Source organism: Gobio gobio (assembly GCF_949357685.1).
Source record: "Gobio gobio genome assembly, chromosome: 1".
Classification (NCBI taxonomy): domain Eukaryota; kingdom Metazoa; phylum Chordata; class Actinopteri; order Cypriniformes; family Gobionidae; genus Gobio; species Gobio gobio.
The window spans coordinates 64,705,175-64,722,698 of NC_137097.1; the positions used below are offsets into that span (position 1 = coordinate 64,705,175).

Genomic DNA, 17,524 nt, shown 5'->3' on the forward strand with positions numbered 1-17,524 from the left:
GCCCATGATTTACTCATGATTTACTCACCCTCAAGCCATCCTAGCCCAGGTGTATATGACATTCTTCTTTCTGATGAAAACAATCAGAGTTATATTAAAAAATATGATGATGTTTCCAAGCTTTATAGCTAATGGCAGTGACTTTGTCCATTGAGTTTGAAGCTCAAAAAAGCGCATCCATCCATCAAACGTACTTCACACGACTCCAGGGGGTTAATAAAGGCCTTCTGAAGCGAATCGATGGGGTTTTGTAAGATAATATCCATATTTAAAACGTCAAAGTCAAATATCTAGCTTCCGCCAGACTGCCCTCCGTATTCAACTTACGAAAAAAGTGTGACTGGGGGGACATATCACTAGAACGTGTAAGTGATTTGAACAGAAAGTGTTAAATACGGAAGGCGGTCTGGCAGAAGCTACATATTCAAAAAGTTTTAAATATGGATATTTTTCTTTAAAAAATCCTATTGCTTTGCTTAAAGGGATAGTTCACCCAAAAATGAAAATTAGCCCATGATTTACTCACCCTCAAGTCATCCGAGGTGTGTATGACATTCTTCTTTCAGATGAATAAAATCTGAGTTATATTAAAAATGTTCTGGCTAATCCAAGCATTAACAGCAGTAATTGTTGCTTTTGAAGTCCATAAAAAATGCATCTCTCCGTCAAATAACATTCTCCACGCGGCTCCGGGGTGTTAATAAAGGCCTTCTGAAGTGAATCGATGCATTTGTGTACGAAAAATATCCATATTTAAAAATGTATTTCTTTTTTTTCTATGGCTCTGCATCAGTCGTCCCCGCGCCATCACTTCCGGCGAATAAGGTCAAAATACATGCAAAATACCAGCGCAATCATAGATATATACACATAGATTCCTCATTAGTGCCTGCACAGATCGGTCGAATGAGGCTTCTACGTAAATATTTATTTGATCGCGCTAGTATTTTGACCTTATTCGCCGGAAGTTATGGCGCTGGGAATACTAGATTACATTCGTCTGATAAGAGGTAAAAAAAATAACATGAATACTGTTTGGTTTCTCGCAGAAACCGATCGCTTCGTGTCTTAAGACATCAATGTGTCGCCACGAGCCGCATGGTTTAATAAGGATTCATATGTCTATGTGTTTTTACTCTCATACTCTAAAATATCTCATTGACATCATTATACGACTATCACACTGCAACGGTTGGAGTTAAAAATCTTAATTTGTGTTCTACTAAAGACACAAAGACACCTACATCTTGGATGCCCTGGGGGTAAGCAGATAAACATCTACATTTTGTTTTTGGGTGAACTATCCCTTTAAGGCCTTTATTAACCCCCCAGAGCCGTGTGGAGTACTTTTATTATTGATGGATGTGCTTTTTTTTTTTTTTTTTTGAGCTTCAAACTTCAACCCCATAAAGCTTGGAAGCGTCAGGATATTTATTAATAGACATATACACCTGAGCTGGGGAAGTAGGAAGGAGGGTGGAGCCAGGCTAGGCTAGGATGGCTAGAGGGTGGGTAAATCAAGGGGGGATTTTAATTTTAAAGTGAACTACTCCTTTAAGATTTGAAAATGTTCTATGTCATATGAATATGGCATAACTTAGGATGTAGCCCTAGTTTCAAAAGATTCAAATCACTGCAAATCGATAAATCACAATCTTATGCTGAATTCAGAACCACATACACAAGCATAGCTACTACTCTTACTGTTTTTACCATATAAAGATATAGTAGTATACTAGTAGCATGCTGTTCTGTATTAAGTATTACACTTTGCTTGAAAAGTCAAGAGTGCCTTTTAGTTTGTGCTCGGTTTACAGCTGTACTGTGGCGGCCTCTAGTGGTCATGTTGTGGTATTTCTGATCAAACCGAAAGTGATCTAAAAGCGCTAAAGGAAACGGTGCAACACTAAAAGAGATCTAGGGCAGTTATTGATACGAAAACCGAGCACTGAACGAGATGAGTCGAATGCATGAAGAAGTAGAGGTATAGTATTCATTATTCCGGTAATAAAGACATTGCGTGTGCTATTTTTTTTTTTTTTTTTAGACAATGACAGATCGCTATTTAAGGAAGTGCAGTGCCGTACCGTAACTTCCTTGATCACAATGCAAATTGTATAAACATAGGTGAAAACGTGTTTATGTTTTTCCTGCATAAAATCACCGTTGTATGAATTTATAGTGCACGAGTCCTTCACCCTGTGCTTGTTCTTTCAACAACAACACAAAAAGATAAATCATTTTAAATTCGTTTTCTCTTTATGCAGTTGGAAAAAAGTGCCAGGCGACTGAGAGAGAAGTTTCATGGACTTATTGAAATTGACAAGGCTGTATTACTCATGCGACGCTATGGGAACAACCATCGCATGGTTGCAATGTATGTCGCCCTAATGGCAGATAATGACAGGGGTAAAGTGCAAAACTTTTCTCTTAAGAACCATGTCTCATTAGTCTATTACTGTATTTGCCCTTACTCATTCTACTTTTCATGCAATTTCTAGTTCTTATATATTTTATGTGTGTTTTTAGTTTGTGTCGACTGCACATCTTATTTACTGTATTTTTATACATGTAGAGCTGGACGAGGAAGACAGGTCAGCTTTGAATAATGACCCTGTGGCTAAGGTATGGTGCAGATGACATTATGCAAATGTATGGAAAAAGATTGAAGGTGTATTTAGTAGCAAACAATTATTTTAGAGCATGCTTAAAATACATGAATGCGGTTGTATTCATGTTAGGTGTGACTATAAGTGTTCGTATACGTTCTGGGGTCACTGTATTTATAATCATATGTTAACACATTTTCTGCTCTCATATATAGAACGTGATTATGAAGCTCAAAGCGGATGAAAAACAAAAGGTAACATCCCGATCATCTCTTAACGCCCTTAACGTTACATGATTTCTGAACATAAAAGTACCAGTTATCGTTTTAATCGCATAATGCTGATAGTCAAGATGTGATCATCAAAAATTCATAGGAAGAAAAGCCTGCCAAGTCATCTGGATCCACTGGTGCAAGTCCATCAGCACAAGTAAGAAGGTGTTTCCCCATTTGCATGTGGATTTACAGGACAAATAAAGCATCATGTTGCACTTATTGCATCACTCCTGTTCCACTCTAGGCTCAGGGAAAGGGAAAGGAAAAGGAAAAGGAAAAACCCAATGATGATAATGATATAGCGGTTAGTTTCTTCGCATTGTTTAATTCAAAATCGAAATTGTGTGAATTAAACCAAATTTAATACTGTAGGTGTACCTTAGAGAGTGTGAACTAACATGCACAGACATGCTTGCAGGAGCTCGGGGCGCGTCTACGGGTTCTGCCATTAACAGAGGAAAACAAGCGAATGTTTGACCAGGCGCAGGCAAACCAGATCCCTTCTGTCATCCACCAGTTTGCCTGCGAGTCATGTGACAGGGACTGGTGGCGACGTGTGCCTCAGAGGAAAAGGGTATGACGTCTGACCACACCTTGAAAGCTCAAATCACATTCAGTTCCATCAGCCTCAGCTGCTCCCGGTCACAGCTCAGACATGTCATGGTCCAAACAAAATTGTAAAGAAATAGAAAATGTATAGCATTCATCGGCGTGCACTTGGCTTGTTATAGGTGTCGCGCTGTCATCGGTGCAAAAAGAAGTATGACCCCGTGCCAGCCGACAAAATGTGGGGTATAGCAGAGTTTAACTGTCCAAACTGCGCCCGGGCCTTCAAGTAAGACTTTAACTTTACGTATGGTATAATGTACAGTAAGTGTTGATGAGTGTTAACATATTATGTTTCTGTTAGGGGTTTTGGTCGGATGGACGGACGTTCCCCTTGTTACGGCTGTCGCTCAGCCATTTTCCCCACAAAGATTCTACCACCGAGGAGGAGGGGCATGATACCTGGGCCTAGACAAAGAAATCAGCACAGCTGCCTTGCTGAAGACTGTTATAATCGAATGGGTAATATGATGCTGTTTGACACAATGATCACTAGAGGTTTATGCCCTTTTATGCTATTTTAAACATTCCTAATTTTGTTTTGGAGGTCTCCTACAAATAGATTCACATGCATGCAGGGTCAAGTTTCTCATAATGTACATTGCACTCTTTTCTCAGAGTGTCTGAAACGGCTCAATAAAGGTTTCAGTCTCTCTAAACCCCTCCTTTCAGAGAGCTTCCTCTGCTCTGATTGGTCAGATGGCTCAGTTTGTTGTTATTGGTCGACCGCTTGCACCACGTGTCAGAAACATAGACGTCACCCATAGGATTCTGATGAGCCGCTCTGAAGTGCAAAGTATGGACGAGATGTCATCGCGCGTCACTCCTGGATAACAGAAAATGGGCAAAAAGGCGGGACATGGGCGGAGCTGAAGTGACGCGATGACTAACAGACAGCAGATAAATGGCTATCCACCTGTCACTCGAAGTGGCCACGCCCTTAATTATGCAGAACTTTAATGCTTTATATAATGTAAACGAATGCGTTATTAAAAAAAATCACCCCCCTCACAGTTGTCGTGAAGGGCAAAATTAGCCGTATAGACCAGAACCACAATTTGTACCAGGCTGTAAACATGTTTTAATCTGCTGTAAAATTGGGCATTTTAACATGGGGCTCAATGAGATTCTGCTCCCTTCTGGAGCCTGTCCCTAGTGGCCAGTCGATGAATTGCAGTAAATGTCACTTCCGTATTAGCTTTAAGAGAAACTGCGGGAGGTTGCGGCTTGGTCAGAAACAAAATGGCCATTAGCATATCTGAGTTTAAGCTGCGGATCTTTGCCCACGGACCGTTGGCTGAACATCTGATGCGTATGGCACACTTATCTGGAAACACTTCAGGAGTTTCGAAGTCGTCATCTGATTGGTTGAATTCTACAGGATGTCCGCGAGACGAGTGTGTTGCGTTCTTTAAAGTCCCAGTGAACTGGAAGTTGCAACTGATTTTATTTCAGTGCTGTGATGTGTTTCCAAGTGAAACAGAATATTGAATAGAGGGCAGGGTTTTACTTCAGAGCTCCTCCTCTCCATCTTTCGCTCATGGCAGACTAACGGTTGGAGGGGTGTGGTAAAGGATATTCAAACCCAAACTGTCAAACTGCCGGAATCGGAAAGGGAAAGCAATTTCAGACTGGAAGTTACCGAAACCTCTTTGTTAGAGCGTCTGACTCTCATGCTGGGGGACTCGGGTTCGAGTCCCGTTTGGAGCGGGCGGTTCGAACAGGAGGGGTTACATTGGTGTCGTGACCCGGATGGGAGTGAGGTGTGTGTTGGGGGGGGGGGATGAGTGTAACGGAGGCCAGCTAGTAGTCGCTGTGCGAGTAAACCTCACTCCTCTAATCTCGAGAGACGCTCTAGCGACTGATACTAGGGGTGGCAGCCTTTAGCCTCCTTGTTAGAGCGTCTGACTCTCATGCTGGCGGACCCGGGTTCGAGTCCCACTTGGAGCGGGCGGTTTGAACAGGAGGGGTTACACAAAAAAAAAATCTGTGTATTAACTTGCACGGATTAATTGTTCACCCTAAGACCTGTAATGTGTGCTAACGAAGTAAATAAGATTGATTTCATGAGGACTTTAACGGTCCACCTGGAAACAAATGCTGTGACTCCAAACTCCCTCGTGGAAGAAAAAAGCCATCGTGTTTAAAACTGTGACAATGAGCGCGTACCAGGATCAACTAAACACTGGATTTTCAAAAGTATGTGAAGTTTGCGGCTCCATTGTTTCAGTTAACTTGAACAAAAGCATGCCAGTCTGTTATTGCAGGGACTTCAACTTTACATTTTCATGTCCCTAAACATGATGCAGAACAAAATTAGCTGTGATTGGTTGCGTTACATGTCAGCCAAATGTCCTCGTGGGCGGTCGTTGACCAATGAAAGCTGCGATGGAGGCCAGGCCGTCTGCCGTCACTCTGAAGGTCACTCTGAGACTATACGAACAGTAACAATGGAGTCGGTTTGAGTACTCGAGTTTGAGTCCTCATCCTTTGATAGTGCAGCAAAGTGTATTTGCTTTGGCAGCACAGAGAACAGCGTCTTCTTGACATGAAGACAACACAAACCAAACTCATCCAGGCCGAACAACTAGAGTGTTTGAGGACAGGTCAAAGTAGATGTTGTTTGCGGGCAGCCAGTGAAGACAAGTTTGAACTACACAAGTTTGCGTCAAACCTGATGGTCTTGTTCTCCAGCGTGATTTGAGAATGATCCTTGAGCTATAATGAAAGAAAGAAAGAACATCAAAGAACACACACATTTATGCACATGACATGCAGGGGAAAAAAGTATATTGTGACCATTAAGTAGGAAATCATTCCTTTGTTATTTGTCGCTGTAGTAAATCATGGCCACGTTGTAATAATTTGTTAAATATAAATGATTAGTATAACCTACAAATTATTAATTGGTGGCCATAATATTTCTGAAATAGAATCTAATCTATTTCTATCTATAAATATTTCTTAGTTTAAACATTTCCAGAATGCTTAAAGCTGAATATATATTTACAGGTTTACATTAGATTTTGAATTCCATATTCCCACAGTGATATCAGACTTTTGGAGCTCACTGTGTGTCTCAATACGGAAGAGAAATGGGTTGTGAATGGCATTTCATGTTGATGTTGAATATTAATCGGCTGCATGTTTGTCTTATCTAGAGCCCCATGTGCCTGGTACCGAATGCGTTCATCCGCATAGCAGACAGAGGAACAGGAAGCCACGCGTGGTGTACCCCAGCCCCGCTCACATCAGCAGCGGATCCACTGTCAACACCTGTCTGAGTCAGGGCAGTCTGATAGAAAGCATCAATCAGCTCATTCTAGATGACATTGAAGAAGAGTCTGACGAAGACTCTGACAGCAGCAGCAGCTGAAATCAGTTGTTACTTTGAATGGAGCATGCTCGTCTTAATACCATTTCAAATGATTCACTCAAAGAAACAAAGGTGTAAGCAGTCTGACTGTTGACATATGTCATGCACTGCAGGCTGTATAAACACACGCCAAACAATTCAGGTGACACAATCAGAATAAGGAATGATTGATGATGGCCCGTTAAATTATGGATCTGTTAATGCACACCAAAACATGAAGCGGTGTGCGTGAGAAAGTGAGCATTTGGTTATCAGCCATACAGATAAAACTGTAACGTAGTCAACAAAATACTTAACAGATGGAATAACGGTCAACCAACCGAAATCAAGCATTCAACAGTACAGATATCATTTTTACTACATAGCTGATTTCAACAGACAAGACCAGATTTTGTTTCACTTACTACAAGTTCTTATCCTTATTATTTGACTTCCACCATATTTAAATGAGTAGCCTATATTTCCCTCTCTCATGCTAGTGTTCAGTCTTTGTTCTGCCATTCTTAGGGTCATATCTATGGAAGCTTGTTTCCGCCACAGAATAAAACATTTTAAAAGATGGTTCTGAGTTTACATCTCGCAATTCTGATTTGATGAATTGCGATGAATATAAATTCAGAGTTATAAAGTCAAAATACTGACTTTTTTCCCCCCTCGCAATTCTGAATTTATAACTCGCAATTCTGACTTCCTTTCTCAGAATTGTGAGATATAAACTACCAATCGCGAGTTATGAAGTCAGAATTGCGTGATCGAATTATGACGGGAAAACATTTTCTCAGAATTGCAAGTTTGTATTTCACAATTCTGACATTATATCTTGCAGTTTCGTGTTATAAAGTCCGAATTGTGAGATATAAAGACGCAATTACTTTTTCATTTTTTATTCTGTGGCAGAAACAAGCTTCCATAGCCTACATATCAAAGGATTCATAAGCCACAAGCCATCACATTACATATATGACACCAAAGAACAGAGTATTCTAACTATTCAGTTTGATTTGTCATGCCTAAATGTCCATCTTTAATTGTTTTTCCTATGTTGACATTTCTCTCAAAACCGGTTTTGTCTGAGATTACACATCACACAACTTCACTCAAGAAAAATTGCAGTCCGCTCTTGATTAATTAAACAGTTTTCCTGTTATGTCAGCCTTATGGAACATGCTGTTATAGGCTACATAGGCGTTTCATGGCGAACTCACGTGCAGGGAAAACTGGCCAAAGACAAAGGAAATTGTTAAACCTACTATTAATGTGTCAAAATAAAGATTATCTGGATTAAATGTGGATTTAGAAGAGGTTTGTCTTTGGTATTACATAACACCTTTGAATAATGTCGTCTTTGTATAATTACGTTGACAAATAATCTTAACAGGTGTGGAATGAACTCTTTTGGTGTATGAAGCTGACCTGTACAATTCATGAAACCAGACACCCAGCTACACCCAACACTTGTAAAGCCATTACAAAACCCTAAAAAAAAGATATCAGATAACATCGAGACTGGACAGACAAAGAATAGTTTCCTAATAGCTAAACCTTTTGTAAGGAGCCTATTTTCCTTAACTCGAAGAGATCTCTGTGAGACCATCAAATGGGGGGAAAAACACACCAAAGTTTTGCGTACACAATAGTTACTTGGCCAAATTACAACATTAAAACCATGATAAATTTGATGTCCTTAAATATTTGCATTTATAGAACTGTCTGGGCCAACAAGCGTTTATCAAAGGCATTAAGAAGCAGTTTGTCACCTGAAAAAATATCCCTCTTCCACTCCAAAAAAGTTAAGCAATATTGACATTTAGCCTACTTAAACATCTGGCTTTGAACGCACACTACTGCACACCATGAACAGAGCTGTGGTCAGTCTGCGGTCAAAGGTTATGTTTGCTTTTTCACTGACAGCCTGGCCGAATAGATCGAACGGCAGACATAACGATACAGTTTGGCTACTTGCTATGTTACAACCTTCTTAAGAGAACCCTATCTACCCTTAAAAAATACACAAATTATCCATTACGTAAAAATACAAGCAATGATATGAGCGTACATCTATCAATATACAGTTCTGTCCTTAAAACATTTCTAAATATTGCACATGGCTGCATTTGACAATCATATAATTTATTCAAAATAACTTTCAACCACAACAAGGTTAGAAGAAAAAAAAAAACGATGAAATGCTGTCCCTAGTGGATGAGACAACCCCTATTACTTAACATGCTTATATGACTGCAGGGCTGGGGCGTGTCTTGTAGGAGGGAACATATTTCATAACATTACATGTATAAATAAGAGCCTGCAGGCGGACGTGCGCATGCTTCTTCTCTTCACAGCCTGAAGTTACAACATTCTACAACATGTAAGTACTGAAGCTTTTACTCTTGTACACTGCTGTACAAGAAAGTCTTCTAACAAGTTACTACCCTAATTATAACCTTATTCTTTGTGTTTTAAAGGATTTTCCTGACAGGGGTGACCGTGCTGCTCTTTGCATTGGCTGTAGAGGGAAGAGTGGGGTGAGATTCATGTTTAATTAATACTAGAAACACTATACTGTATGTGCACTGTATGTCGTGTTTAATGTGTTTTGTTCGCATCTTTCAGTGAATCCACTAGTGGAAGTTTCTGCACCGAGACGAAAGAGTGCTTGCAGTATGAGTTGGTTTGTGCGGGAGATGACTATGAGGTGAGACACGAGATGGAATGTAAATTAGAGCATAAAGAGATTGAGTATATAGCAAGAAATGACATGACAAGCTCAAACACTGAGATGAAGTCATCTTCTCCATACAGGTACGTCACTATGAGGCTGTTAAGTGGGTGACCGCAGAAACTGAATCCCATTTCATGGATATTGCGATTCCAAGGATGTTCAGGAAACTTTTTAAATACATCTCTGGAGAAAATGCGGCTGGTGAGTTTGTGCAGGTCAGATTTTGCCTACATTGTGGGGGACCAAATGTCTTTACCATATTGCGGGGAGTCTGGGGACCCCCCCCCCCCCAAAAAAAGACTTTCTTTCTTCAGATGAACACAAACAAACAGTTTTAGAAAAGTAATCAATGTGTCCATATAATGCAAGTGTATGTGACCCTTAAAGTTGGTATTTAAAAAACACACGGAAAGTGAACAGACAGGAATCAACACAACCCGAGGTTGATGAATCTGACACGTGTGTGTAAGAAATATTTTAATATTCAAAACTATAAACTATAAACCATTAAGGTCACCTGTCATATGTGTGTTGTTTGTGTTCATCTGAAGAAATAAAGCCTGTACATTTGGGACTGCGTAAGGGTGAGTAAATTAGTGAATTATCATTTTGGGGTGGAGTATCGCTTTAATTAATATGCATTCAGTTTCCTACTTTAGGCCGCTAGACACTGCACTGCCATCTATTGACAAGATAATTTCATCGAACTTTATGTAATAACACTGATAACACTGATTCGGCCGTACAGGTAGGCTACTCATGCCAATGGATAGGGTGTGGTTGGATATTCTAGCTCTAGATATTAAGCCCAAATTACATTCACTCCTCCCCGCTGGTCGTCTACCGAGGAGGAGCTAGATGTAAGCTCCTCCCATTTGCTCTGCAGTGAGCAGCTTCTCACTTACGCTTCACGTGCTATCGGAAATTTGATGATTCCGACTTCTGAAGTCGTGATTACGAGCGCATTGCATTCAAGTTTCAAAATGTGAGGGCGTTCATGTGCAATGTTTACCTAGGAAACTCGTATTTACGATAATTCCGAGAGCACGTGAAGGCAGCAAATGTTCTCGTCGCATTCAAGCTTATTTAAAAGCCAAATTAAAGCCTTAAAGTGATATTTAGCATCCCATTCATTGACAACCAATTATTAACCGCGCTATCTAGATCATCAGCTTGCTGACTATACTGGAATTTCAGTCAAATACAGGCTATTTTCTACAGAGCCTCGCACGACGTGCAAGAAAAAAAAAGTAAATCGTGTGCACAATTTACTAATTCTTTCCCTTGATTTATAAATCGTGCGGACGATTTACTACTTCGTTAACCTCGACTTGCTAAACCGTCCACACGATTTACTAATTTGCTCCCTCGATTAATAAATCATGTTTGTGCACGATTAAGCCAACTAGTTTTTTCCTACATGTCATGTGCGAGGCTCCGTAATATTCGCTGTGTATAAAACATACAATACGCTCCAAATATTTATTAATATATTTAAATATGCACTACTTTAAAAACAAGACAAGGCAGCAGTTGTGGGGGGAAAAAACTAATAAAGAATAGCAGTCACAGCAGCAATTGTTCCACCCCTTCGCCAAATTTAATGTTTATGGCCCGCTCTTCTAGGGAACTTAGGTATCAAAATTATCCCCGAGCTTCCCAGTGGTAAATACGACTTGAGAGGGCATTCATGTTTGATTTTTAACTAGGAAACTCGTATTTACGATCATTCCCATAGCACACAAAGGCGCAGCATATTTCTCCCGTTGCTTCCGCTGGTGAAACACGATATGTTTCATCGTCTAATTTACGCTCTTCGAATCACTAAACAACGCAACGCTAGGCTACTATAGCATTAGCTACATATAATGCGCGTGAGGATTCTCTCCGAGGTTTAGTCAAACACAACGGGTCCGTATTTCAACACGGCGGTATGTTGTATAAAAACATGACTATAATGCCTCCAGACATTTTATTTTCCATTATACTAAATGGTATATCTCATTATTGTTAGAGTGTTTTTTTGTGTGTAAATCCGCATAAATTAAAGTATACAGTGAAACGTGAAATACCACATCATTAGCTACTTTTTCACATTATACGAATGAAATAAAAAATTGTTTATTTGCATTATGGTAATGAAAATAGGAGGGGGTAGAGGTGCATAAGTGACATAAAATTGTTTATATTCATTTTGGTTTAAGTGATTTTATGAAAAGGGCAAGCTCTTGACAAGTTTTGTGACATTCACCCTTAATCCAATAACTTCTCTCATTTCTAGGTGCCAAGATTGACATGACTGCACCAGTCATCATTAAAGTCGATGCGAGTGCAAGCATGTGGCAGTCATCAGTCTATGTTCTCAGCTTCCTCCTGCCCTCCAAATACCAGGCCGACCCACCCAAACCTACTGATACGTCTGTGAGTCTCTTTGATGTGATATTCTCTGTGCTGTCTATTGGATTGAATCTTTATTAATGAACCTGAATTCAATGTATTTGCAGATATACTTCACAGACACCCAGGATATGAAAGTGTACGTCAGAAGCTACGGTGGCTGGATGATGTCAGTCGTGTCCAAATCACAGGCTCAGAGTCTAAAGACATCGCTGGACAATGTACAGGCTACATACGAGACCAAGTATTACTATAACGTCGGCTATGACAGGTGCGCTTAGCTTCCATATGATACTTCCATTCTGCAAATTACATTCTGTAATGTCTTTATATCTTATGTTTATTCTTGTGTCTGTGTATGTGTGTGTTTTGCAGCCCAATGAAGATTATGAACAGGCACAATGAGGTGTGGTATATTGTTAAGGGTGAGCCTGTCTGTCCTACGAGTGAATAATTTCTCTGAGGCTCCTCTCTAACAAGGTAAATAACTCGTCTAAATAAAAAGTCTTACCATTAATAATCATTTGGAGGACTACGTCTAATGTCTAACTAGACATGTATTTGTCATTTCTGTTTCAGAGCAACAGAGAACAGATCTGTATTACACCTGTGTGCTACAGTCCTAACAAGATAAACTGCCTTTTTAAGCTTTTATAAGTACTGTAGGATTTTATACCATAAACACTATATTGTAAATGGGTTGGGTTAGGTTGAACAGAGAACATTAAAACAAATATGCAATTTGTCTTAGAAAAAAAATGTCAAACTCCAAAAATGTTTTATTCTTATAAGCATTTTATATGTTTTTAAAAGAAAATAAAAACATCATTATAAACTTGTGTATTTTTGGATTTTTGTTTTCAATTCATGTGTATTGTATATATTAATGTATAACAGGTGCAGGTTGGAAAATGGCCACAATTGCTAAATTAGACTATGCTGTGGATGTCCAGTGGTAAAAGGGTTATTATTTGCACTGAAAAAAATGCAAACCCTTAATATACTGCAGGCTGTGGACCCAGAAACATTTATTGCAGCACCACAAATTGTTTTGTTAAAGGGCTAGCTCACCCAAAAATGAAAAGTAGCCCATGATTTACTCATCCTAGGTGTATATGACATTCTTCCTTCAGACGAATACAATCGGAATTATATTTAAAAAGTACAGGCCCATACAAGCTTTATAATGGCAGTTTCTGCACTCAAAAAAATAATTTGTTGAATTTACTTAAAACAGCAGCGTCAAGTGGTTCCACACAACTATATTGAGTCACTTTTACAAATAACAATTTAGTTACATGAACAAAAGAAAGTCAAGTAAAGCTGACAAAATGTATTTGAGTAAATACAAACCATTTGAATTTGTCACTGCTACATAATATTGATATGTGTGCAGTTTACTTAATAATGTTATGTTACATTTATAACGGTTTATTGTGTTAGGTGAACACATATATTGATTTAATTTGCCTTATTAAATGATCTACTTGCTCTACAAGTGTAAGTGGAGAACAATTAAATATAACAAGAAGCATATTTTTATAAACAAAATTCAAAATTAACTTAATTGAGAACAGAAAGTCCATCCAATTAATGAGTGTATGAGTGGCCACAGCCTAAACACAGGCCCCACTCTTCTGCATAATGGTAACCACAAAATTACAGAAACTCCTCTAAATGTCCAACATAACTGCACATAACACTAACATAAACTAAAATATTTAAACCCAAACAAAACAACATATTTCCCTTTACTGAAAAGGATAAAATAACACTTTAATCCCTAAATTTACTCTCCTAATGCAGTCCCTTGCAAAGCATGCTGGGAACTACAGATCCACTGCCCAGTTTGTTTGTTTCACTCAGCAATGTTAAGTCGACCGAACAAACACCTAAGTAAAGCTGACAATACTCATTTTTAGTAGAAACAACTCAGTACATCTAAGTAAGTTTAGTTACATGATTTTTTTAAGTAATGTGAACAAGGATGATTTGAGTGCAACTAACAACAGTGAAAGTTCTTTTTTGTGTGTGTGTGTTTTGCAGTCCATAAAAGTGCATCTGTCCATCATATAACTGCTCCACACGGCTCAGGGGGGTTAATAAAGGCCTTCTGAAGTGAAGTAAGAAAAATATCCATATTTAAAACTTTATAGACTTCCAGCGGATTGCCGTACGCATCGTTTTATGGCGAAAGAGTTTGCGTATTGACGCATGCGTATTGATGGAAGCAGAGGCTCAGGATAGAGCAACAAAAAAAAACACCAGTCTAAAATGAATTTACTGAATTAGAGTCCAGTAAATGGAAGAAAAACTTTAATATTGTTATTAATATTTTAAGATTAACATTTACTGGACTGATGCAATTTAGGCTTCCTTTTTTATTTTATTTTTTACAAAAATCTTATCATCAAATATGATACAACAGACATTTAACAGTACATTTCTCAGTCATTACAAATATGTACATATATGTGTTGCATCGCTGTATATGTTATGCCCTACATAATGAAAACTATGCATTTAAATATAATTTTACTGAGATATATTATTGGCAGATATCACTGATATGTATATGCATTTTAGTCTGCTGTACTATTATTAAAAATCTCATTGATTAACATTACAAATTTATAGCCACATAAATATCAGCATCTGCGCCAAATTGCATATTCTTGGACTGTTCCATTAAAAAAAAAAAAAGATAAAGGCTAATTCTGAATTATTATTTCATAGTCCCATTTGTTTCATGCATAGCAGCTACATTTATTACCCAAATGTGTTTTTTATTTTTTTATTCTAATATCACTTTCTTTAATTCTCATTAATATTCAGAGACAACCATATTTCAATTATTTATGATTATTTTCTCAGATATCAAAAAGTGCTTAATTGATTCAAAAGATCTGAAAGAAGAAAAAAAAAACATATGAACGACCTAACTATCCATATGCAGAAGATTTTAATTATAATCAACAGAGTAATATTGTGTATTATAGTGCCACCTAGTGACAAGTAGGCAAGACAAGTGACAACATCCTTTAAATGTATTGAAATTAATAAGGAATCTTTTAATCTTTATCATTTGAGTATCTCACTGCTGGGCCGAGTGTCCTGGTTTTCGGTCATCAAAATATGGTCACCCTAATAATAATAATTTTTTTATAGCGCTTTTCTGGGTACTCAAAGCGCTTTACATATAGAAGGGGGGAATCTCCTCAACCACACCAATGTGCAGCACCACCTGGATGATGCGCCGGCAGCCATTTTGCGCCAGAACGCCCATCACACACCGGCTGATTGGTGGAGAGGAGACAGAGAGATGAAGCCAATCAGAATAGGGGGAGGATTAGGAGGCCAATGGGCAAATTTGGCCAGGATGCCGGGGTTACACCCCTACTCTTTTCCCGAAGGACATCCTGGGATTTCTAATGACCACAGAGAGTCAGGACCTCGGTTTAACGTCTCATCCGAAGGACGGTGCTCTTTGAGAGTCTAGTGTCCCCATCACTATACTAGGGCGTTAGGACCCACACAGAGCACAGGGTGAGCACCCCCTGCTGGCCTCACTAACACCTCTACCAGTTGGTCTCCATCCAGGTACTGACCAGGCTCAGCCTTGCTTAGCTTCAGTGGGAAACCAGTCTTGGGCTACAGGGTGATATGGCTGCTGGCGATGACATCGGATGTATCCTTCGTGGCCTTAAAGGGACAGTTCACCCAAAAATGAAAAATCTGTCATCATTTACTCACCCTCAAGTTGTTCCAAACCTGTACGAGTTTCTTTGTTCAGCTAAACACAAAAGAAGATATTTAGAAGAATGTTTGTAACAAAGCAGATAGAGCAACCATTGACTACCATAGTATTTTTTCCCCAACTATGGTAGTCAATGGTTGCTCTATGTGCTTCGTTACAAACATTCTTCACTCTATCTTCTTTTGTGTTCAGCAGAACAAAGAAACTCATACAGGTTTGGAACAACTTGAGGGTGAGTAAATGATGACAGAATTTTCATTTTTGGGTGAGCTATCCCTTTAAATCACCCACAATCCTTTGCACACATTTAAATCCACAAAAATAAACTGATGGAAAATGAGTGGGTACTGAGCTTGTATGAGTTTATTATGAAATGTAAAACAAAAATTATGTTTTCAGACATGAAAGCCCAGATGTTATCTCTTGTTTTGCTGTAAATTAATCACTAACACTAAACTGCCAATAATGTAAGCCTATAGACGTTTGTCATTCACTGTATTGCATTAATAGAAAGCCAGTTAATATAAATATTTGCAATACAAAGTATTTTTCCGAAAGAAAGTTTTAATAGTATCTTCGTGACGTGACCGTGGGGGAACATGTGTGACGTAGCAGTCATGCACACTTACTAGACCTTCTCATTCTAGTGTTTAATGCTGAGGAGGACTCAAGCCTAAAAGCCTCAAAAGGACTGGAAGGACACAGCCTCAGTAGGATGCAGCCTTCTGTTTGAGAAGCACCCGCACACTGCATTGTGGGATTGAACGAGTACACTCAATAATGTCCACTATGGTTTCTGACAAATAGTGCCCTATTTAAGGGTACATGGGGCGATTTCAGACACAGCCTCGGATTTATGCGTGTCTATGTCAAGGCAATCAACTTTGAAATGAATCTGCAGCAGTCAGGTGGTACATCTAGAGCTCTGTAAGTTGTTTATGTTCATTGTTATTGTAATGTTATGTGCTTTGAGACATAAGGTACACTCTAAAAAAAAAGGTTCTATATGGCACCAAAAATGGTTCTTCGTCGTAATCATAGAGGAACCACTTTTGGTGCTATATAGCACCATATGTTAACATGTTCTTTATATGGTAGCGGTGCTATATAGCACCTTAGTCAAAGAACCGGTAAAGAACCTCTGAAGAACTGCTGAAGAACCACTGAAGCACCAAAATTGGTGATATATAGCACTAAAAAGGTTCCCCTACACTCTAAAAAAAAAAAAGGTTCTATATGGCACCAAAAATGGTTCTTGGCTCGTAATCATAGGGGAACCTTTTTTAGTGCTATATAGCACCAATTTTTGTGCTTCAGTGGTTCTTCAGAGGTTCTTCACCAGTTCTTCAGAGGTTCTTCACCGGTTCTTCACTGGTTCTTTGACTAAGGTGCTATATAGCACCATATCTTAACATGTTCTGTATATGGTAGCGGTGCTATATAGCACCTTAGTCAAAGAGCCGATAAAGAACCTCTTAAGAACCGCTGAAGAACCACTGAAGCACCAAAATTGGTGCTATATAGCACTTAAAAAGGTTCCCCTACACTCTAAAAAAAAAAAGGTTCTATATGGCACCAAAAATGGTGCTTGGCTCGTAATCATAGGGGAACCTTTTTTAGTGCTATATAGCACCAATTTTGGTGCTTCAGTGGTTCTTCAGCGGTTCTTCAGAGGTTCTTCACCGGTTCTTTGAATAAGGTGCTATATAGCACCTCTGAAGAACCGCTGAAGAACCACTGAAGCACCAAAATTGGTGCTATATAGCACTAAAAAAGGTTCCC

The 17,524-nt window shown here is 38.9% G+C and overlaps 2 protein-coding genes across 3 annotated transcripts; both read left to right on the forward strand.

Moving 5' to 3' along the window:
* The first annotated feature begins 1,853 nt into the window (after positions 1 to 1,853).
* On the forward strand, positions 1,854 to 9,002 carry shfl (shiftless antiviral inhibitor of ribosomal frameshifting). Its single transcript, XM_079823302.1, has 10 exons — positions 1,854 to 1,984; positions 2,268 to 2,409; positions 2,576 to 2,625; positions 2,825 to 2,863; positions 2,985 to 3,038; positions 3,129 to 3,188; positions 3,303 to 3,458; positions 3,616 to 3,719; positions 3,795 to 3,952; positions 6,652 to 9,002. Exons 1-10 carry the CDS (start codon positions 1,958 to 1,960, stop codon positions 6,864 to 6,866), a joined length of 1,005 nt encoding a protein of 334 aa, XP_079679428.1. The 5' UTR covers positions 1,854 to 1,957; the 3' UTR covers positions 6,867 to 9,002.
* On the forward strand, positions 8,981 to 12,826 carry soul5 (heme-binding protein soul5). 2 transcript variants are annotated; one of them, XM_079823313.1, is made up of 8 exons: positions 8,981 to 9,234; positions 9,332 to 9,391; positions 9,480 to 9,561; positions 9,669 to 9,789; positions 11,870 to 12,009; positions 12,093 to 12,256; positions 12,361 to 12,465; positions 12,565 to 12,824. In XM_079823313.1, coding segments are annotated over exons 1-7 (648 nt in total). In that variant the 5' UTR covers positions 8,981 to 9,232; the 3' UTR covers positions 12,440 to 12,465; positions 12,565 to 12,824. The 2 variants fall into 2 exon arrangements, with proteins under 2 accessions (XP_079679439.1, XP_079679440.1); XM_079823314.1 differs by having other exon boundaries at positions 9,142 to 9,234; positions 12,539 to 12,826.
* The last annotated feature ends 4,698 nt before the right edge of the window (positions 12,827 to 17,524 follow it).